Source organism: Xylocopa sonorina, chromosome 7, assembly GCF_050948175.1.
Source record: "Xylocopa sonorina isolate GNS202 chromosome 7, iyXylSono1_principal, whole genome shotgun sequence".
Lineage (NCBI taxonomy): Eukaryota > Metazoa > Arthropoda > Insecta > Hymenoptera > Apidae > Xylocopa > Xylocopa sonorina.
This window is the reverse complement of record NC_135199.1, coordinates 4428952-4452056: the sequence shown is the minus strand read 5'-3', so window position 1 is coordinate 4452056 and position 23105 is coordinate 4428952. Positions and strand designations below refer to the sequence as shown.

Here is a 23105-nt window from a genome sequence, read left to right as displayed (position 1 = left end):
CCTCCTGCCTGTGTGTCGCGTCGTTTTTCAATGGGAAACAGCGGTGGGACTCGGCGTACGGGGGTGGCGGGCGTTTCTGCTGGTCGAGTTCCACGGGAAAATCAATATCGAAATTTACCACGATTCGTATTCTGCTGGGTAATTTAATCCTTTCCTTTCACCTGGTCTCCGCTCAAGTGCGCGGCTGTTTATTCGAAATTCTGTAAAACGGAAGCTAAAAAGATATCCTTCATGAATGTCAATACGCACAAAAGTGTTAACAATTTATCGGTTGGCGATGGTTCGTTGAATCGAGAATTTTTATCGTGCTGTTACATATAACGATTTCGAGCATGGAAATATTTATCTAAAAAGTTTGATCATCATTACGCACTTCTTACCGCGCTTCTTGCTAGAGTAAATTGCTCGATCCTCGTGCTCTAACCGCAGTGGCGCAAAGTTCGCGAAGTATCATAAAAGAGTCACCCCCGGGCGAAACGCCCAGATAATTTTAAGAATCAACTTCGAATAACTGCAAAGATTTCAGTTTTAATTGCTGAAACGTCCAACTATCTGGTAATTATTGCTAGGAAGTTCCAAGGGACCGCAACGTCCGCTCTCTCCTTATCCAACGGCAAATGTGGCAACGCTATCCCTCTGTTCGCCCACGCGCGGCTATTTCCGATAGGTCGAAGGTTATGCTCCGCGATTTTACGAGGAACGACTGGATCGCGTCCCGTGATTTTACGAAGAACCAAAACTTACTATCTAGTCGTAATCTTCGGCCAGGTATCCCGATAACACTTTTGGCATGCATCGGGGCGAACCTGCCCGCGTACAGCGGCGTATAAAACTCCTCAAGGCTTAGCCTGTTCGACATCGAGTGACCAATATGCATCGCGAAATAATACACTTCTTCTTTTCAATCATCTCGATTTTACAGATTCCCCGATTCTCCGGTTCTATCATCGTCCGTATCTTTCCATAGCGTGCGCGCTTCGTCGAATGAACGACTCTCGAGCGGCATTGCGGCCAAAAGAATTTGTATGTACACACGAAAAACGAGATACGGGATAGATCCGACGTCCAATATACATTTTTATCGGAAGACTCGTGGTTTCGTCAACGCTGATGCTTTTCCGGGATAAAATTAGAAAACTAATAGCATTCCAACGAAGAGTACTTTTCGAACGTTGTGAGACGCTAGTTTTATCTTGTATCTTAGTCATGTTTATACCGGATCGACTACCCAAGACGATGAAAAATACAAGAGACGCCTTCGATGAATAAACGAGAAAGCCATGAAACCGGGACGAGGCTAGTCGTTCCTTTATATCACTCCGAGTCGTTCGAATGCCACGTGGAGACGTCGTAACTCTAACGTGTTCGGTGAACCAACGAATCGTGATGCGCGATTAATGACGATTGAATCATCGAGTCATGAACGACGCGAAATTTGTCGTACTTCGTTCGATACCGTTGCTGGTAGCCTCTTCTCGACGCTCTTTAAGCAGCTTGCAAGTACCTTTTCTTTTTGTCTCCCTCAAACACCACCCTCGTCTCGCGTCCCGTGTCGTTAAATCGCCCATCAGACGCGGAAATTGTGAATTGTCGTGGAGATTGAAAGGAGATCGTTCCAACGCGCGGGCTATTTGTTTTTCATCAAGCGCGGATAAACATTTTTGCAGTTCCGCGACAATGGCTCCCGCGATGGGTGCACAACAGAATGCAGAGGGTGCTGAGGGGCTACCAGCAACGCTTTTAAATGTTATTACTTTAGAATGCGTAGCTCGCTGCCGCGTGTTGTTCGAATTCAAGTTTTTTTGTATGTTTTTAATAACCGCTCCGCAGTGGCATAGAAAAAAACGGGCGGCTAGATCGGCGCGTCGAACGCGCGCTGGGTGCTCGATGGAAGGTTATCGACAAGAATTCGATCGTAAATAGCCGTGAACGGTTCGCGAGTATGAAAATTGGTACGGTGAAACGTGGCGTGGCGAAAATTGAATCGTCGGATTTTCACGGCTCTCCGGTCCATTACCAGCCCGGCTAATTCGAAAAGCGCACGGGTTTCCATTCCGGACTGAGTAGCCGCGCAACAGCAGCCAGCATATTTGCGCGACCGAGATTACCGATTACGGAGAACATTTTAAAGAGCAACAGAGGTGAGATTACACAGGACGCGAGGCGATTTTCAATTTCATTTCTTTCATTTTTTCTTCCTTTTCTCCGTTAAATCTTTTCCCACCATCAAGCTCCCCCTTTTTGTCGTTGACCAGACCCCTCGTTTCAGCCAGGACGGTTCCCGGTCCGCATCTATCTGCATGCAACAGGCGATCCAGCCTCATTCGATTTGTATTTCGATGCGCCTCGATATCCTATAATCCTCTTGCTGCGTTTAAACTCCTATACATTCGTTGTGGACTTTATACAGTGCCGTCGAATCTTTCGTTCGATCTCGTTCCCGTTTCTCTTTGTTCGCTCATGCACAATGGCTCGTGAAAAATGCTCGCCGGAGATTCAGCGTCGAAACGTCGCAGCGTTCGGGATTACGCCAAGAGGTCGATTTCGCGTGAACAAAAATTCCCTCCCCGTGTCGTGAATAATAATCGCTTACAGAGTTGCGAAGCGCGAACATTTATTATTTACGGTAATAAAATTGAACCTTTCTTTGTTTCGCACGTTTCACGTACCGCGGTGGTTTCACGAGTGATATAATAGTTACGGACAGAAAGAGCGTAAAAGTTCAGAGATCTGTGGTTAAAAATGATTGAAATTGAAAGATGGAGTGGTGGAAAGGAAAACGGAGAGATTGGGGAGCTTTCGTTGTACGTAATATAACGCGAGAGATCCGCCATAGAGAGGGTTTGCAAAGGCATCCGCCAAAGTTCCCGGTATGATTTAACTTTTGTTTTCAAATTATTTTCTAAAGTCGACAGTGATAAATGCACGGATGCTCGAGCGTGGATCCGTTGTAAAATGTATACGCTCGAAGCCGCGGTTCAAATGTGCTCACGCACTCGAAACCGAGTGTCACGTGGAAAGTTGACGCCCGATAAACTGGTTTATAGATTGTAAAAGGCCTTACGACGCGCTTCTTCCGCTCGAGTTCGTCCTACATGGCCCGGCCCCGATATCTTCGCGCGAATCTCGGTTCCGGGGTTGTTCTCGCGGCGAAGATTTAAATTTCGCGAAAGTTTCCCTCGCGCGAAGATTACTCCCGCGGGTGCGATTTTTTTCAACCTCCACCACCGTGCGATCTATCGCTTTGACATAAATTCCCGCGAAACTGATGTCGTTGCCGTTCCGTTATCAATGTTTCTCTCGTATTCGCCAGCGCCTGGAGATCCATTTTTTATGCAGGATATACAATCGCGGATGCAACGGTACGATCGTGTTTCGCGACCGCGCGATAATGTCCGCGTACTGCAAATAGGGTGAACTATGCGCGCAACCGTTACGAAAGGTACTCGCGGTACGCGTCGTATTTGTCTAGCCTCTGTAATATATTCTGTCGATTGATTGGATCTAAATATTTCAAATTTGATATCCTGTAACGCGGTGTTTTCTCATGGGGACCGTAAAAAATGTTGCAGGAACGTAAAGAATTGCAATGCGGAACTTTTTCCGATAGCACTTCATCGTGAAACGTAGCCGTGCAATAATTTTTCCAACCGTTGTACATTTCGATATGTAAATCGACTGCTTTTTATAAACGTGACGCGCTGGGTTTAATAAATTAACGGAATTTAATTTCTCGTCGACTCTATATCGTGTATCGTTTATATTCAGTTGATTATTCCTCGATAGAGCTTAAAAAATTTCGTTCCACGATTACACGAATCGTTTGCAATACATTTTCCGCTGGCGCTGTTATTCCGATTGTTGCATTAAAGTCGTCTACGAGGACAAGAAGAGGCGATGGCGATGGTGTCGGACTCCGAAGACGCGCGTCGGTTTTAAGTAAATTACGGAACCGATCTCCTTCGACGGAAAGCGTTACCAAGCGGAAGAGATAAGGGCGTGCCTGGTTAACGATTCTTGTTTTGCGAACTAACACGCAACATTCTATCAATTCGGCCATTAGCCGCTCCTGTGTGCCGATTAGTACCCAGGTATTCAGAACTTTAGCATCCACTGATAAAACGTTGACGCGTGACTGCCTTAAACTCGCTATATACCTTTTCACGTGTCGTTTCCCTGCCCCGATGGCTGGTCTTTAACAGAAACTGTTAAATCGTGGACTAAGTGCTTGAAATGCTTCCGTAGAGCACTTCTGAAAACGTTCCGTCGATATGTTCGAGTATTGTCCGCCGTATCTACGATACGGGAGTGTTCGTCCCTAACTGGAAGCTAATCTTGGCACGTCGGAACTGGGTAAACTCTATCTGGAACAAGGAAACAGCCGGCCATTTCCTGTCCGTGATTTAAACGAGACGAAAAACTGGAAATTTACACGAACACACCGTCCCACCGGTGCGATACGTTCGCACTTTGTCCCACCGCGCTCTCCCGGCATTGGCAAGGACCAGATAAGGGTAATTTTGGACCGGAAGATGGCCGCATTTGTATGCAAGGAGCGCCGCGCGAAGGATAGCGGCGAGGAGGATCGAGACAACGGGGCGGCGGTTGCAACGACGGTGGAACAATGAAGACTGAAAGGGACGAGAGAAAAAGGAGGAAAGGGAGAATCACACCGCGAGGCCGATGTAAAAACAAAGGCCAACGGGAAGTGATTTGTGCGCACGTGAAATCGAGTTTTTCAACGGAGAGAGAGATAGAGAAGGAGAGAGACTTGTGCGAGTCCTTGTGACCTGTACGAGAAGATACTCTTATCCTAAAGAAATACCCGGTTGTTTACTTTGCGCGAGGCTTGCTTCAGAGTATTCATACGCCGACTGGCGGAACGCCTCGCGTCGCATTCCGCCCTTACGTCGCCTCGTTACACGCTGGACTTTTATACCCGCCATTGTGTCCGTTGTGTAATTGAACGCAACGTCGTATCACCGTCTTCTTTGGAACGTTCCACGTTCTCTGCTCCCTTTCCTCGACATGGAAGAACTCTGTGTGCAGCCATTAGTTCGCTGTTCCGCTTGTTTCGAATTGCACCGAGATAACTTGCACGGTTCCAACGGCTGAACGTTCGGCTCATTTATTTCCTTGTTTTAGTCCGACGAAGCGAGGTTTGTGGAGCGAGATACAATTTCTGAGAAATAACGTTTTGGAACGCGTGGTTGCCTTGCGATCGCGTGACGGATGTAGGAAATTACGTGGCTCGGTGATAATGTGTCAATGGTTCCGCGAGGAAGTCAAGCGTTCGACGTTCTACCTTCACGAAGGAACTTCTAAGCGAGCAGATACACGATTGTACGTGGAATCGTGTCTCGACTGTGCGAGTGAATGTGCAATACCGATCGAAATTTTAGCGTCATCACATTTGCTTTTCAAACGGTATGTGAGTGTTCCCCTCGAGGCATGTCAAGGTTATAGTGGATGATTTGGAAGTCGAAGCTCTGCAATTCAGAATACACTCTGGTTTTGCGAGACTCAAAGAGGGAACAATTTAAGGTCATAGAATTTCGATTTTCATAATCCGAACCTCATAAAACGGGTTGAACACGCGAAGATGGAATCGGATCAGCTTTCATAATCCCTGAAAGTATTGTAAAAATGCGGTCGGATTGCAAAGACCTTGGGATCTTACGACACGAGATCTGAAATTTCTATTTCAGTAGGTTACACGTTGTAGATATTGTGTCGCGTTACCAGCGAGTTTGGAAAATTTCGATCATTCTAATCTACGCGATAACGCGATTGGGTAGAGTCTGAGGTTCTGGAAGATTTATTCGTCGAACGTTCCCTGTTTTAGCCGCCGCTAGTTAGGATGAAATGATTAACAAAAGACGCGGAAGTTACGTCGAAAGTTTTCCGCTTGGCGTTATGAAAAAACTTAGTTTCAACAACTTCTTAAAAGTTGGACTCTCGCAAATTGAAGGATATATGCGGAGGTTATTGAACGTGAAAGCGCTAATTAATTTTTCTATCCTCTTCGTAATTATAATGGATTATAATTGTTATAAATGTGGGAAAACCATTTGCGCGAGGTTAAATAATTCTCACGTCCACTACGATGGTATGTATCTAAGTACTTTATTGAACCACAGTCGCTATTCCTCAATTCTATCATTAGTCGCTCTTAACTGAACTCATTCGCCTTGAAGATTCACCCCCTTCCTAATTAAACGCTAGCGCTGACGTCCACGCTAGCCTTATCATTCGCAGTTACACAATTCTGTCGCCAGGTCTTGTCGCTCGGTTCCAAAAACTATTCTTTCGCACCTCGGCCTCTCGAACTCGATTGCACGCAGTCGCTCTATTTATTTCTTTTCAAACATCCTGTCATCCTAAGTAAGTTTTCACGCATACTCAGCTGCACGCCATAAACTCACTCACACTCTACATAATTTCTTAGAAGTTATTGTCAAAATCATATAGAAAGGAATAGTACATTTCTTCAAAGATATGGTTAATTTCTAGAAAAACTTAGGAAAGAAATTTAATCGATCAAAAATTTAGAGTAGTAATCTTCTTCCGCTCATCTTTTCCTTTCATTTACAACTCGAGACTTCACGTCAGCGTCAAATCTGGAGCAGACATCCTTTTTTACGGTTCCCTCGGTTTAGACGTGGCTTAGAAGTCCGAGCGCAGCGGAACGTGGCGTAAATGAACTGTTTCCGCAACAAAACGCTCGTGAAAGTTAAGAAGTTAGGGGATTGCGGAGTTTTTCAAGGCCGCTGACGCAGCTTCCCATTACACGGTTCCAAGCTACAGGACCAGTTCCTTCCTCTTTTTATTTTTATTTTTTTTTATTTCCACCGACTCCCCCTTGCCCATAATCGGTGGGGTATCTTCGTCGGGGATATTTTAAGCCGTCCATTAGAATTCAGTCGCGGCGAACTTTCCTGCACCGCGTGCAACGAAACGGCGCGTTCAACTTTCTTCGTCGTTATTTTCAAGGTTACGAAATTCATCCCGACCCCGTCAGCTGTTTCGCCAGGTCGTTTTTTATGCTAATTTTACTTGTTACAAGGTGAACGTTGTTTTTCCTTTGACACTGATTTATTGGGTGCTGGATTATCAGATCTTTGCGGTTACATCCCTTTAACCTCTAATCTCGTGGGTATTCTTGGTGTTGTTGTTTGCTTTTAAATTAACGTAACTTACAAGCTTTTAATTAATACGGTGTTCTGGATAATCATTTATTTTACACTTTTTAATAAATATTTGAATCGTTTAATGAACATTGAAAACTAGAATTCTCGAAAAGGGGGATGCGTAGGTGACTAAATTTTCCAAGGAACGAGAAACATCGCAACGGTCGGTGAACAGTTTGAATGCATAAATCGAGTTCAATTAAGGGCAATTAGAAAGTTCAACAATTTCCGATCGATCAGAGTAAAGTTGATGCCCGAAGGTGACTGCAAGGTAACGTTCCTCGTTTACCTTTTTCTCTTTTGTGTCACTTCAACGTGATGGAAGATTATCATGATGGACGGGAAGTTTCTTCGCACTTCGCTAATAACAAACATTTTTCCATGAAAATCGATCACGGCGTTGACTATAAATTGCCGCCGTTACGCTTTGACCGAGTTAGAAACTCATAATGTACAGCAGCTGTAAAATGCATCGAGTTCAAACAGAAATACGTTCAATATTCTAACGTTCGAAAATTAAATCGTTCATCATTTCATTCTGTGTTTATCTAAAAATTTATCGCTGTAAAACTATTCTTTACGAGCATTTAGAAAACTTCACATTCTTTAGCTGAAAGTTTCATTGATACGTAGTCACTGTACTTCCACTGGTTACAAATGTCGGTACACACCTCACCCAATATCAGAAGTTAATTAGATACAACCGATGAATCCAAACTGTGAAGCAGCTGTTTACGTGGCGGAAGTTAAATTCAGCGTGGAAACCGGGGATCTCGAGTGCTCGAGCGTATTGGTAATTAAGAAGAAACGTCGAAAGCATCGACGGGGTGGGGGTCTCGAAATTTTCCGCGTCCCCGGAGACGAAATACGAGCGCAGCCACTCTCGCCTGGTTCCGTGCGGACCCCTTCATTCGTTGCCCATCCTTTGTTCGCGGCGAAGTGATCGTCAAAGAGCCACCCTTACCCAGCCTTGACTTTTCCCGCGTCTGGTCATTCGCTTGCTACGTGAAAAACGCGAAACACGTCGAGCCACGAGGAGAGCTGCTGCACCGGGGGATGAAAAAGAGAAAGTCGTGTGCGCGCGGCCGTGCAAAGGAAGGGCGTACTGGCCGTGTGGGAAAGGTTAAAAAGAGTAAGATTCGGGGTGAGAATCAGAAGGAGGAGAAACAGAACCCGAGGGTTCCATTTCAGGATGCACGAACTTGCCTGCGCCATTCCGGGGAATAATCTTCGTCGACCCTTTTACGTCTGGTGTCGTCTCTCGCCCTTTCGCCCTCCCGATGCAAAGCCACCCTTTGCCTTTTTTTTCAACCGTCCCCCCCTTTTCAGCCACCACGGGGACCGTTGCTATCCCCCGTTCTACGTTTCTTCGCCTCCTTTTCATCCACGGCTCCTCGGTGTCTCCTTTTTTTTACCTGCCATCTCCGCTTCCTTCCTTTTCCCTGGCGGCCCTTTGTTTCGCAGGGAAACTAGCGTACTTCGCGGGGGTGGCTAACGCGAAAACGCCGGAGGCCAAGTGGCAGTGGCGTAGAATAATAGAATAATCGAAGGTTCAACGATTGCAATTTTAATCGAGCCGCAAGAGTACTCGAGAAAGAATATTATTTAGCAGAGCATTCGTAGCTTTATTTAAAAATCGTACCTGAAATAGAAAATATGAAGAAACGATGACGGGCGTATCGTTAATACGTCAGAAGACAAAAATAAAGCGAGTGTTAATAAACTGTTTAGAATTCGTTATCGTTCTTATTGACAGAAAATTGACAGGTTAATAGCACCAAAAGTAGTCCAGATTTTGATCGAAGGAAACTGAAACACGCGATATATCAACTGTACAATGCACTCTGACGACGTAGCGAGGTGGCAGGCAGCACGATCGGATCGTTATCGCCAATTACGGGGCTCGTTCGCGTTTTATCAATTCGATAAGACGTTTGATCGACGAGAAGCCACGGGATTAACGTTCTCGCGAAAATACGAGCGATCGTTCGTTTGGACGGTGTTGCAGAAACCGCGCGAACAATGCGCACGCTACAGGAACACCGGCGTATCTGGGAGGGTTCAACGGCTCTATTAGGGAACGTGGAACAGGGCGAGACCGTATTGTTCCACAGGCACTATTGGCGGTAAATGCTTAATATTACATTTCTATGAGCCGCTGTACCGATCCATTGTGTACCACAGAGAGAGAATCGAAGGTATGCCGCGATATTATTGGGATAATCATTTTTGGTGTTTGGATGTTTAGCTGTTGTTACGCAACAATTAACCGGTAATTCGATTCAGCGGATGTCGAGATTTCGATCTTTGATTTTTCTTTCCCGTTGAATAAAACCAATTAATTCACGTTTGTACAATTTGCTTCGAGCGGGGCAAAGTTTCTTATTAATAGGCGACCCGGTTAGAAGATTAAATAAATTGTCTCCAACGAAGTTTGAACAGTGCACCGATTTGACATCCAGGACGATTAATTAAAGGCGATGAGAATGGGGAAACAAGAAATTTGCATTGTTAAGCTTCCGTATCAAGTAAACGCTTCTCGATCTTTCTTTCCGCGTGAAACATCTTTATCGCATGAACAATCCTCCAGGATATGATAAAGAATGTTTCGTTTTCGCGTCAAACGTCGCATCTCCGCTTGGATTTTTCGAGGCGGCGATGTTTTTACGGCCTCTAACAGCGGAATCTTGTCAAAATGGCAATACGAGTCGTCGAACGGCCGAGAATTGAAACTGCGAGCGTAAAAGCGAAACTCATAGAGGTAGTAATCGAAAGATGTCCGCGACGCTTTACGACAGGTCACCGTTGCGATCTCCATTCGTCGCGAGCAGCTCACCGTCTCGCGATTTTACGATTTTAATGCGCGAGAACGAATTTTTTTATATTTCATCGAACGACTCCTGGCCAGCCGTGTCGGTTCCAATAAAATTTTTTTTCACGCGCCAAACCTACCAGCAGTGTCACGTGCACCCGAAGGGCGAAAGGCCGCGCGTGGAAGGGCGACAGGGACGAGGGTGACAACGAGGAACGGGGCGCGAATTGGAACAGCGGATGAGAGAATTCCGTGAATTTTCAGGGTTGGTCACGTGTATTGTTGAAAATTGTACCTGCAGCGCGAAATTTGTAACAGCGGCCGTGTTTCACTGGACGTTTATCATCCGTTCTTTTTAATTACGCCGTAACGAACGTTACAATTATAAAATACGCGAGAAGAAGTCCGGCGACGGAACATTTCGCGCGACTGAACCCAGCTGGACTTTTTTTAACGAACACCTTCGGTTCTTGGCGCGGTGAAAATGCCGCCCGTTTAATTTCAACGAAATGTACCGACGACTATTGCGTTTCACGTTTCGGTTATTGATATCCGCGGGAGGAGGAAGTCCGTTTGCCGAGTTTTCGTGTTTTTGGCGGGTTTCGGAGGAAATACTAGCAAAGTTCGTTCCTGGTTCGACGAAGCATCGGAGATTAAGGTCTTATCGGAGGTAACAGTGGCTCGTGGAGCTAATAATGCCCAACTTCGATTAATATAGCGAAAATTCGGGCTTTTCCCAAAGTTTCCCAGGTAATATTACCGCCTCCTATATCCGAGGTAAGCAGGCTTACTTTTTTGCCCCCTCGATGTTGTATGTGCGAAACTTATTAATTGGTGTGATTTGTTCTTCTACCATCTGACAAACACCACTCTGTGCTTAATACAAGATCTGATTGAAATTTTCATTTGAAAGGTTCTCAAAATTTCTAAAAGGAACGTCGAATGTTTTTACATCCAATGGATTTCGTCAGGTGATCTCAGGCTCGTAAAATTACATCGCGATCCCGCACTCTTATCTCGAAGGGGTAAAGATAAACAGATGTAATTAAATAATAGATGGTGCAGTAGAACGAACATTATCGAAGTTCACGACCAGTGGTGCAGTGTACGTGATCGAGGATATCGTTCGACCGCAAGGCTGAACTGTCGAGACGAAGCTTATCAGGGCTACGCGCCCATCCGATATCAACCCCTTCGCTAACCAAGCATCTCTGCAGCTGATTATCGATGACCGAATTTCGACTAGTGCAATCGGGTGGAAATGATCGATACCAGTCACTTCTGTTCGTCTTCTTTTTCTTCCTTTCGCAATTTCACGGCTCTCGTTTCATTTTCTTTTATAACTCGTTGTATCGATCAACCGGTACATAATCTGGAGAAATTCATAAGGATGCATAATAGAGTTAAATCGTTCCAATAGACATTTTATCAGTTTTTTATCATTGTAATAATTGATTTCACATTTCTTATCAACGTGATAATGGAAAATTTAATAATAAATTAGTGAGCTGTCTCAATAGCAATAATAGTCTACAATTGGAAAGTGCGGTCAACAAAGCGTTTATCGTTTCATTTAATGAAGGTCTTCTCGAGTGTTACTAATTATGCTGGGGTAATTTATGCTACACTTGATTGCTCGCGAAAGTACCTCGTATTATACGGAAAAGGAAATTCTTTCCTGCTTCATTATTGGGTAGCTTTCAGGCGTCGTTTGAGGTTATTTGATATGTGGGTTGTGAAACACGTCTGACCATAGGCGGACCATTTCCACTTGCGGTTTGCGGTTCGCTTAATACACATGGAATATAATATACGTTTGACTGCTCTTTCACACTTTGGTTACATAAAAGGGTCTCTTCTAATTGTTAATCAAAAACAGTAATTATAAGTAGCGCCATTAAGTTGCATAATTGAGGTACAAAATCCGAAGAGCACGAGCTACGCAAAAACGTTAAAGTCGTTCGCCCGTCAGAAACACGCGCTCTGCCAGCATCAAATGTTATTTCGTCCCTTAAAAATCCACTCTTTCGAACTCTGTTTGCGTCTACGGCGTCGTATTAACGAGTCAGCTGGTAAATCGTTAATTTGATGATCGTCAGCGTAATGCAGATTTTATTTACACGGTTCTGTTTGGTCGAGGACGGAGAACGTTTTCTTCTCTGCTCTCCAATCCCCGTCCAGGTCTTTTCTAACCAGAGATAGAACGATCGCTACTGGCCAAGGGATGCGCGGGGATACGTTATCGTCGGACGTTTTTCCACACCACGAAGATCACTCGAGCGGTTCACTCGAAAATGCGCCGTAATTGCAGCTCAGCGAAACTAATTAATTATGCAGGAATGAATCGAAGAAGGGAGTTCCCCTTCCCACGTGACCGTAATTGCCCGCTTTTTCTTCCAGCCCTTTCTGTCTCTCTGTGTTCGTTGAGACAAAAAAAATTTTTTCTTTCCTTCTATTTTTTGAACCGCCCTCATCCATTGGATTTAACAAACGTTTCCACGATCCCTCTTTATATTCCCACCCTCCTCCTGTACCTCTCGCCGATTCTCTTCGTTTTTTCTTGGTCCGAAACCAACTTCCAGCGCTCGGGAAGCTCGTGCAATCGATGGAATCTCTCTGAAATGCTTCGCTGCAGCAAACGCTGAAACTCGCGCCTTTATGAGAACACTTTGGTTCGATCATGTGTGTATATTATATAAAGGAACCGTGTACGTTGCAAGGTTCAACGCTTGGACGCGATCTTCGGCCCCCTCCCGTTTTTCCTAACTCGTCTTCTCGTTTCTGCTTTACAACCACTTCATCGGGAACGAGGTATTAAAAACTCCACTCCAGGGGAAGTTAAGACTAATCTACGTAGTTAGAGGCTTTGCTATACTCTGCTATTGCACCCGAGCTTATCGGCGAGTCTTCGGGTAGCCGTCGCAAGAAACCAGCAATCGACTATAATATAAACAAACCGCGAACACGCTAGAAAATAATTAGCGTGCGCCTAGACGATTGTTAAAAACGCTCTAACAATTCGTCGTTGCATAAATTCCGTTATCAGGGATCTCGCGCATGAAACACGTGACTGGAATTCCAGGAACCCTCACACACACCCCCTTTCCTTCGTATCGTCGTCTTATGACGCGTGCGCACGGACAAACGAGCGGACAAGAGGCGGCAAGGGTTGAGATACGATGCCATGGTCGAAACGGGCAGCGAAAGGGCACCGTCCCGCTCGCGTTCAACTATTTATTTAACGATGAACAACGTGAACGGTGCACGGATGGTCTCTGTACACGGCGAGAAAGGGCGACATCGCGCGAGAAATACGGGCAGGTGGCGCGGTGGAAGCGGCGCACGTGAAACTTCTTCCGGTCGAGACGTCGTAGGGGTACGGAAGTGCCCCCAGGGGCGTACTGCGGACTTTTGCCGGACACAGAAGTGCCATACTGGGGGCCGACTAACGGACACGTACACAACCGGCTCCTACCTGTCGCATTGTGCTCGCACCTTGCTCCTCCCTTCCATCCCCTTTCTTTCTACCCCCTTTCAATGTCGCCACGCCATTCTTCTCCTCTGCACTCGCGCGCAGTCGACACACGTACAACGGTACCGAATGCAGGCTTTCTTAGCCGTGAACCTGGAACGGAAACTCTGGGGAGGAAAAATTCGTGTGGGGTGAAATTACGCGATAACGTCGCGTAGAGATTACTACGTGGCAGAAGTTGAATAATTGTTGGCGGGGTCGGAGCGCGGGTATTTTTACGAGTTTCCGGAGAAAGTCTCTGGAGGAGAATAGGCACGTGGAATGGCGAATTTTCGTCTGCTGGCTGGTTTTGATAGAAGGCAGGCCACGTTTGGTCTCGTGGATCGAATGTCATGTTCGATGTTCGACTTATATTTCGGTGGATGGAATATTTGAAAGGTTCTAGGGGCAGGTGCATTGAATAAATGAATGGAGACGTTCGACACGATATTCTAGTGCCTGTAGGAAAATTGAATCGGGGATTCCATAATTCATTTAAAATAAAAATTTAAAGTGTCCCTCCATTGTTGTTCTTTATAGGAATACGTCATCTCGTATTCTTACCGTCTTTTCCTTTGTTGCTGAAAATTGTTTTCTTGGGAACGTTTCAGGTGGGTAGAATAATTTCATCAATCGTGCTGCTCCGAAAATTATTCACGTTATGAAGTAATGTATGCTTACGTGCGACGAAGATGACAAATAAACATTAACGGTTCTCCTTAGCGTCAATTTTTCACAGTTGATTCGCAGTTCGAGTTTTGGACGAACTCCTTGTGCAGCTGCACGCTCGTTTATGCACCCGACACTGAAACTCTGGGACCAGCACTTTTCGTCGGCCCCCCCTTTTTCCCACCCCCTCGTTTCCGTTCTCCAGCGAACGCTCCACTCGTAATCCTAACGTTTGATTGCACCTATTACGGTTGGAGCACCTAATACGTAACTTTCGAGACTGGTGCGATAGGTCGGCCCACCAGCCCGCTAAAATCGATTTCACCTGTGCTTCACCTTCCCTTCGACCGTTTTGCTCGTCTCCACTACTCCCCTCCGCCTATTTCGCCGCGTTCCCTGTCTCAATTACGAACAAAGACGCGGAGGAGCTGCGCCCCGATCTTTTTGTCTCTCGTTTCTCGTCACGGATCGTGTAATTCGATCATATTTTTTTGTTAGCTGTTTGTCAATTATGCTTTACGCTTTATTCCGCATCGTGCATCTACGGTACACTTTTATTGCATATCTGAGCTGACTCTCTTTGAAATGGTGCAAGTTTCGGAAGCATCGTTCTTCAAGTAAAATTAGCCCTTTAAACTCATTCTACTGCAGATTTTTGAGAAATGCATGTTTCCCTCAAGTTCTCTGAAAAAAATTTGGAAAGAATTTTCTATTTCTAGTAGATGTTAGGAATAAAAACCATTGCTACTATCTTAACAATAGTTTTTATTACTAACATCCAGGAAGGAATCAACTGCATAGGGTTAGAATACCTTTATAACACGTTCGCAGAATCATCCCCTAATCGCGTGGCCGCGTTCAAACAAGTTTATCGATGTTTCTACTCCTTTGCATTCCCAATGTTGCAACGATACACGGTGCCCATCAATTTCGCGCGACGTCAGCCGATTTCGATTAACTTTTAGCCGCTACTGTCCGGCTTGATCGGACCTCGACCGCGTTTAATCGTCGTTCCGTTTATCAGTTTAGGTAATTACGCGTTATGCGAAGCATACGTCAGTGGGATAGAAGTTTCGTAAATGTTCGCAGGTCCCGAACACAGATGAAACGGTGAACGAAGAGGTATCGTTCGCGATGGATGCGTCGCGGACAATTGTACGATCGATAACGGAATGCATTCTTCTTGAGCCGGCTGCCGTTGATTATTGGAGCAATTAAAGCGACCGGTTCGGTCGACCGGTCAGTTTTATGGACACGTGTCGATACGTTAGAACGTTGGACAATAACTGACTTTATTTTTGCTTTTTTCGCACATTTTTCCTAGCCGTTGTTTTTTCCTATCGAATTCCATATTCGTTATTGTTGCAAAAGCGCTGTCGATGCATTTCCATAAAAATTCAACGAGTGTTTTATGAAACATGGAAACGTTTCCACGATCCGTCGCGCGTACACTGGACTCGAAATTTAGCGTTTCGAGGATGAGCGGTCTATGGAAGTGTATTTCGTTTCTCGTAGGTTTCTTTGTGAATATTCTGTACCTCTCACCCAGGAACACGGTCAGGATATTTTGCCAGCGTTACAGTTCTGTCAGGCTTCCGTCGACAAAAATATCGCCGCGCGGATATTGGTCAGCGTTGTTATTTCACGCGCGTAACATCTTTCGATGCTTGCGAAAATGAAATTGCAAAACGTTATTGACTAACCATAGAATTATTAGCATTCTAATTACTAGCTGAAAATAGTGGAGTTTTCGTTAATTGATTTTTCAATTACCAAGTTCTATATTCACGGTTTTCAATCAACGGACGTTAATTTACGTAACTAATATTTCTCATTATCAGGTTTTTCGATCTACCTAAATCAATTATAAGAATCTTACATTATCCCAGCAAGATTTGCACTACAAAACGTTTCTCCATTATCAGAATTAAATGGACCAATCGTCGAAGTAACAAACAATCGATTACCCAGATATCCTACTTATTTCCCAGCTTTTTGAATTCTTTCAAAAACCTGCGAACAATTTCTCCTTCTAATCATCGCAACAACAATTCAACGATTCCCACCATGGATCAGTATACTTTGCATCTCGTATTTCACCCGGCCGTCCCACGGAGAACGCGCGAAGCGACTCGTCGGTCGAGCAACGACGCGGACGAGCGTCGCTGGGCTCTGGCATCAAACATTCAAAGGGTCGGCAAAAAAGAAGGCCGCATTTGCATCCTGCGGCGCAACCGCGGTCTCCTGGAAAAACGTAAATAATTCAACGGTTTTTGCGAGCCCTTCGAAGGGCGAACGGCGCGGCTCGGATTGGCCGGTAGGACGAGCCGATCGGGCCGTGCCAAATTGTCAAATAAATGCATGAAAAATGTTCGCGCGAACAGCGCGGAGAAGGTCGGTGAAGTACGCCGCAGCCCCGAGCCGGAAGCGGCCGCCGGTCGGCTATGAAATTTCCATCGAGAATGACGCTCCTCGGTTCGGCTGTCTGAAATTATCGGGGCCGTGTCCCTGTTCGCCGCCGCGCGAATGGTTTGCCAGCGAAATTGAAAGGCGCCCGATGCGAGTTACGTTGCCGAGCAAACTGCGGATCGCGCCGGCCGGAGAGAGAATTCGCAAGATATATGCATTCGGATATGGGGAAAATGTTAATGCGGGAATGATATAGAGCGGGGGGGATGTTTTGTATGCAAATTCGCAAATAGAATAATTTCACGGGAAAATGTGGAACATTTTTGCCCGGCAGTAGCGTTAATTTTTTTTCTCTTTTTGGGGAGGAGGGGGGGATAATGTATACTCGCGTCAAGATTATGCGACGATAGTGCGGAGTTGTTATTTTTAAATGAAATACCAGGATCCGAGTCACCGATTAAACTCAGCGACTGTTTCAAACGCCGCGTCGTTCATTAACATATTTTTCGTATATTTATCGCGTTCAACTTTTACCGAACCTTCGTCGAGATTTATAGAACGCCAGGCGTTCCGATCGTGCGTAATTCGAGTCGTGGAATGGTCCGACCCCTGACCATTTTCCCACCTGAAAACATTCTACGGTAACCGTCATTCGTCAGATTCAAATTCGCCCTCACGGATGCATTAATCTACTCGTCCATTAGTCCGAGTCTACCGCGTTAAACCGTTATTATCGTGTCATTAAAATTCGTCACCGTTTACCTGATATTGGCTTCTAAAAATATTATTCGCGCTATTAATAACCGGATCGAACGAGAGCAGATCTATATTCAGCGTGCTCGGCGAGGAGGGCACGCGAGAGGGAGCGAGAGATGTGGCGCGCGGGATATCAGTTCTTGAGGTCGTGTGGTAGAACCAGGGGGGAGGGGAAGGTTCGATAAAGTGGTACATAATCCCGACGACGTCGAATGGCCGTAACATACCGAGCCGCAATTATTAGTCGGGATATTCGGCGCGCAGTTTTGGAATATCCGGCGATCGTACGGCGGACAAACGATATATATCGTCTTGGGGGGGCAGGAATCAACCCGTGGCCGGGGTACGGGCCGGCAGTAGGGGTTGAATATCGGGAAAGTTTGAACGGCGCTTCATTAGGGAAAATAGTTTTGGCGCGGTGGTATTCAAGAAGGAAGCGCGCACCGCGAGACGTTGCTAATCCGAAGGCACGGCCGTGGCATAGTTGCAGATGCTCGACGTTCCTCCGTGACAATAATTGCCTGCTGGCTGACGAACGCCCGTACGAATGACAAAAACCAGGAACCGGACGGATTGTCGTTGATGAGTTTGCGTTAAGTGTTTTACGCGCCGCGGTGCATTTCGCGCGCGTAAATTCGACGAGTTGTATATCTTCTTTAGCTGAAAGTTGAAATGAGTAATAGGGAAAGAACGCGAGAAATAGACGCGTTAAAAGTCTGCATTGCTAAGTCTGCTTACTGTAAGAAAATACGCGTTAATGAACACATCCCCTGAATATGCGTTGATCTCTCTGCTTCTAGTGGCGGCGCGTAGGAGAGGACAAAGCCGCGTAAGGAGCTCTGGCCGTGGACAGCTCTGGCGTAAGTGGTACACCGGTAGCTTTCCTCTCGATTCTGTCCACCGACACTTCTCTAATTTCTCTCAATTGCCAACGGGAGTATTCCAGTTGTTAACGGAAATTAAAATAAATTTACAACGATGCTTCTCGCGCGTTATTATTGGAGCGTCAGGCGGGCAATCAACGATGCTGTTTGAAAAACAGGAACGTCGTCCGTTTCGTCGCGGGTCTATTGTCGTAATTACGAGCACGCTTTTTGTCGGCGAACGTCGTTGGTCGCGCGAAAAAGGGGGTGAGGCCAGCGTGGCGCACGGATGGAGCGTTTAACGACTGGCAATCAGGGCGCAGGAAACGACGTTGCCTTTGCTCTGTTCGCGTAACACACAGGACCATTATTCCTCGGTCCGTTGACTAGGCTAGCCTTTTATAATTCTCGGCAAAATATTTTTTTTCTTTTTTTCCTTTGCCCCTCCGCGTCGTTTCCGTTCTGAGAAGCAACCCTCTTCCTTCCTTCCTTCCTCTGCGCGCCCATTCTATACTCCCGGACCCGGGACCCCTCTCACCACGCCCATCCTGTCATCGTTTGCATAAAGTGAGCTATCTGCGCTTTTAATATACGCAAATGAAGTTACGCTCCGGAACTAATCATATTTGCATGGGGAACAGCGATCTCCTTTGAGCCCTTGTCGCACTTATTACTACAGTTTAGTCGACGAGGAACGGTTTACGACGTGGCACCGAGCAGCATGATAATGCCGATTCGATCGGTGGTAGATTTTATTTATTTGGACGTTCGAGTTCGAGGTGATTCGTTCGATCGCGTACGGGTTACGTTTGATCGTGGTCCGACTATGCACGGTGCTATACTACTTGCGAGTCGCTCGCGCTAACTTTATCAGCGTGGACGTCAACGAACGATGGCTAACTGTACGCAGTGATTAATTATCAGTAGCTGTAAACTATTGCTTCGAGAGATATACGATAATCAAATTCAAATCGCATAACTATAGAGGCACGCGCAACAAACGATTATTGAAATTTCCAATCAAAAATGCAATTTCGATGGTAAAAACGGTTTCCGGTATTTGAGGTGAAACGCGTTTAAACTTTCCGCGAACAGTTCACGTCCCGATTCGTCACGTTTCAGCGCGAGACGATCAAATAATTCAAATTGGAATCCCCGGCCGTCCGCGAATCACAGTCCCGATCAAAGATTTTCAATTACGCCAAGGAACTGAAAGTTCTGTTTTATCGGTGGTCCGCGAGCCGGGCCCTCGCCCGGCGGCGGGATTACGCCCGTTACACATTTGCGAAAGCGCCTCAATCGCGTAAGATACGTACGAATGAAAGACAAACGCCGTCGTACCCGCGGGACACTGTTTGCGGAGCAACCATTGTACACCGCTTGAGAAGTTCCTGCAACTACGACGAAACGATATTCTTGCCAGCACCTCTATCGGCCGCCCGCCGCGGAAACTTCTGCCGAGACGTGACATTTTGTCGTTTCTCCGCAATCATGCTTAATTAATTATCGATCGCTCCCCGCCCATTGCTCGTTTCCGTCCGCGAGCTGATAACTCCCCCTTCTTCTTCTTCCGACGATTTCGATTAGCGAACGGTGTATTTATTTTAGAAGTGTATACGCTAAGTGTTTTCCCGTGGTAGATTGTCTGAAATGGATTTATTGCTATCGGTATTAGCGTTTTAATTGCGACTTATTGAAAACTGAGTAATATTAAGATCATTATCAAGAACTGGTAACCCGATTATGGAATTTATCGCGTGCAAACATTAATTTAGAGGCAAATTGAAGAAGTAAATGGAAGATAGTTACAGAAGAGAATCTTCTTCTTTTCGTAAATATGTAAAGCAAAGACCCAGACGCATGGAGTAACTAAAAATGTTCGATCCTGGTTACCTTAGAAATGCTCAGAAAATAACCTACGTTGGTTTTTTAATCGGTAAAAGTCCGAAATAATCCAGGGAACTCGGCATCACCAGGTTGTCCACGAGTACTTGCCAACGTAAAAAAAGGAGTTAGGTTACGATCTGTCCCAAGGTAATCTAATCTAATCTAATTTAACCTGTTGTAACTGTTTTAACACACACTAACCAGTTCTATCTTAAACTGTACTAAATCGTCTAGGACGAATTAAGTTTGGCTAGGTTAAGTTAAGTTAAGTGAACGAACGCAATTGAGGTGCATTAAACGAGGCAAACAATCGCGTGCGTTGCATTCGCGGATAAACAGCTGGAACAGACGAAACATTAATTCGATTTGACACATAGGGCCAGAATTTCCTTGAAATTTAGCTGGCGCACGTGAATACAGGTCTGGTATTATCGTCTGCCGCAACGAACGTTGCATTTCGGTCACGCGCGATCGAGTATTATCGTCGTCATTGTTATATCGACTATTCGTGAGGTAGCGAGCATACGGCTGTAATCGTAGTCTGGAGGAGCGCTTACAGAATACCGCGGTCCTGAACACACTGTATTGAGATACATATATCGATAACGGTATACGGATAAGCACGGTCTAAGAGCTTGGCGAACCGCTGAACCGCCTTGCGTTCGCATTTCCGATACGCGTTCGCGCAGTCGGTGACGTTACATCGCGTCAACGTTTCCTCTCTCTCTTTCTCTCTCTCTCTCTCTCATTCTCTCTAATCTGTTATCTATCAATCCCACTAACACAATAACACGACTAACTCCCTCTCTCTTCTCTCTTTTCCAGATTTTCAGTAACCGACCCACCTAGCTAACTACGCTTCGTCCGCCAACGACCGCCCCGATCTCTGCTAACCGTGCACGAAATGAGTGCTCCATCGATCTGACGGGCAACAGAGATTTACAAGCCGGCCCGCGAACAACGAGTCCCGCGCGAATCGCCGCCGATCGAGTAGCACGAGCCACCGTCGTAGCGGTCGTTCGTCGCTCGGGACCGATCATGCGAATTCCTGAAAATGCGCAGGACGAGCAGCAACGGTTTGAAGCTCGACCTGACGGAGAACACGCCAGGTAGCTCGTTGTCGAGGCTGCCTAACTTGGTCGAGCATGCGGAGACCTGCCAGGCCCTGTCCACCGGAACCGGTGAGAATTTAAGCAGCAAACTGCCGAACGTGGTCGAGGGCTCGATGGACTATGGTAGCGAGCGTAGATCCTCCCGGTACCTCGAATACCAAGACCCGAAACCGTATCAGGATGGCCAGTCGGCCTCCGCCGCGCTGCCCTCCTACGAGCAGGGCTACCACGAGCAGTCGCGGGGCTACAGGGGCTACGATCGGAAACCGTACGAGAGGGAGGATATCGACCGTTACGATAACAGAATTTATCCGGAGGATAACCTGAGGTACGATCACCGGGGGGATCAAAGAACGTATCAGGAGTCGGACTTGGACGCCCCGTACGAGAGGAGCGATGCCCAGAAGCTCACCAGGACTTATCCGACGGAGCTGCAGGAGGCAGGAGGCGGCAGACGGTACTCGAGAGATCTGACCGATTACGATTACGCCTCGAGATACGCGGAGGAGACGTTGAAGCTCGAACCGAAAAAGGATCACCATCACCACCACCATACGGGGAAAGTGTACGAGCCGACCCCGTCCAAGGGCTACGAGTCCGGGGTGAAGACGCACGACTCTGCCTACGAGTTGTCCTGCCCCGCGCAGCAGGATCTCTCCGCCCGGAAGTACGAGAGCAAATATCACTCGGTCAGCAAGATGTACGGGACTCTGCCCAGGTACGAGACTGGCAAGTCCTACGAGCCGCGGTCGTACGAGTACGAGGAACAGGGTTACGAGGCCGGGAGCAAACCGTACGATTCCAAGTACGAGTTGACCAGCTCGAAGAGCTACGAGAGAGCAAAGTATGACGGCTCCTCGTCCTCGAGATATCAGGACAAATCGTACGATCAGACGTTGAAGATCAGCGAGCTGGGCTCCTCCTCGTCCGCAGGCTACGCCAGAAAGACTCAGGATCAAGAGGAGACCAACGCGGAGAAAATGAACGGGTATAGGAAGAACAATTTCGAGGCGTACGGTGTCTATTCGGATCCTGAGGACGACCACGGATTCCTGGCCGAGAAAAAGACGCCCCAATACCCGTACAAAGGGGTAGTGGTGAACGTTAGCGGGGAGTCGAGCGTCATCGACCAGAAACGAGCCAAGGATGGCAGACAGACGGAAGTCGTTGGAAACCCTTGGTGCAGGCCTACCATACTGTTGCTCCTCTTGGTCCTACTTGTCGTTATCTTCGTCTTCGTCGCTGGAATCCTTCTGTATCTAAACTGTGAGTCTCGCTCGCGCTATTTTGTTATTTTAACGTTAAGTGTTCGTCGAAGAGTTCAGAGGCGCTATGGTTTTGAATGAAGTCAGCATGTCGTTAAAGATTCTTTCATCGTGTTGTTCGAGCACGTCTACCCCGGAACGAACGGTACCTATTTAACGCTATAAGTCACGTCCCGCAGAAAACTAATATAACTGCTAATGCCTGTTGCTACGAAGAGTCGCTCCTCCAGTTGTTGGGGCGCCTGCTAATAGTGGATCCGCCTCGTTTAGCCGCGTCTCTTTTTACCTCGTTTTCCGTCATTTCCCTCTTCCGTTTCGCGTCCAAGCGATTCCGGAGGGCTATTTAGTTAATGAGCATCCGATTCCAATTATTTACGGCCGTCCATGTGACCGCCATAGTAATGGGCCACGTCGACGTCCACGACGACGGCGACGGTGGCCCAGGCGACACGTGCTGACGATACGTTAAGCTCGGAACGGTTACTGTCTCCCAGCCAGTTTTATGTGTCGAATTTGACATACCCGGCACGTACCGACTTGCCACTAGCGAACCTGTTCGGTCGGAATTACAATGTGACCGGTAAATGGAAGAAGAGGGTTTTAAAGAATAGCGCTGGACAAGAGTGACGTA

The 23105-nt window shown here is 46.6% G+C and overlaps 1 protein-coding gene across 14 annotated transcripts in view; it reads left to right on the top strand.

Moving 5' to 3' along the window:
• Positions 1-23105, top strand: part of LOC143425434 (agrin) — a 371036-nt gene that overhangs the window by 100445 nt on the left and 247486 nt on the right. For 7 of the 14 annotated variants that reach the window (XM_076898189.1, XM_076898190.1, XM_076898191.1 and 4 more), the window contains exon 2: positions 20923-22475. The exons of 3 other annotated variants lie outside the window; for them this stretch is intronic. In XM_076898189.1, coding sequence (XP_076754304.1) covers positions 21152-22475 — 1324 coding nt within the window. In that variant the 5' untranslated portion in view covers positions 20923-21151. Of the gene's footprint in view, positions 1-18147; positions 18208-20922; positions 22476-23105 lie in introns of all 14 variants that reach the window. 4 more of the 14 variants (XM_076898198.1, XM_076898197.1, XM_076898196.1 and 1 more) reach the window with 2 other exon arrangements.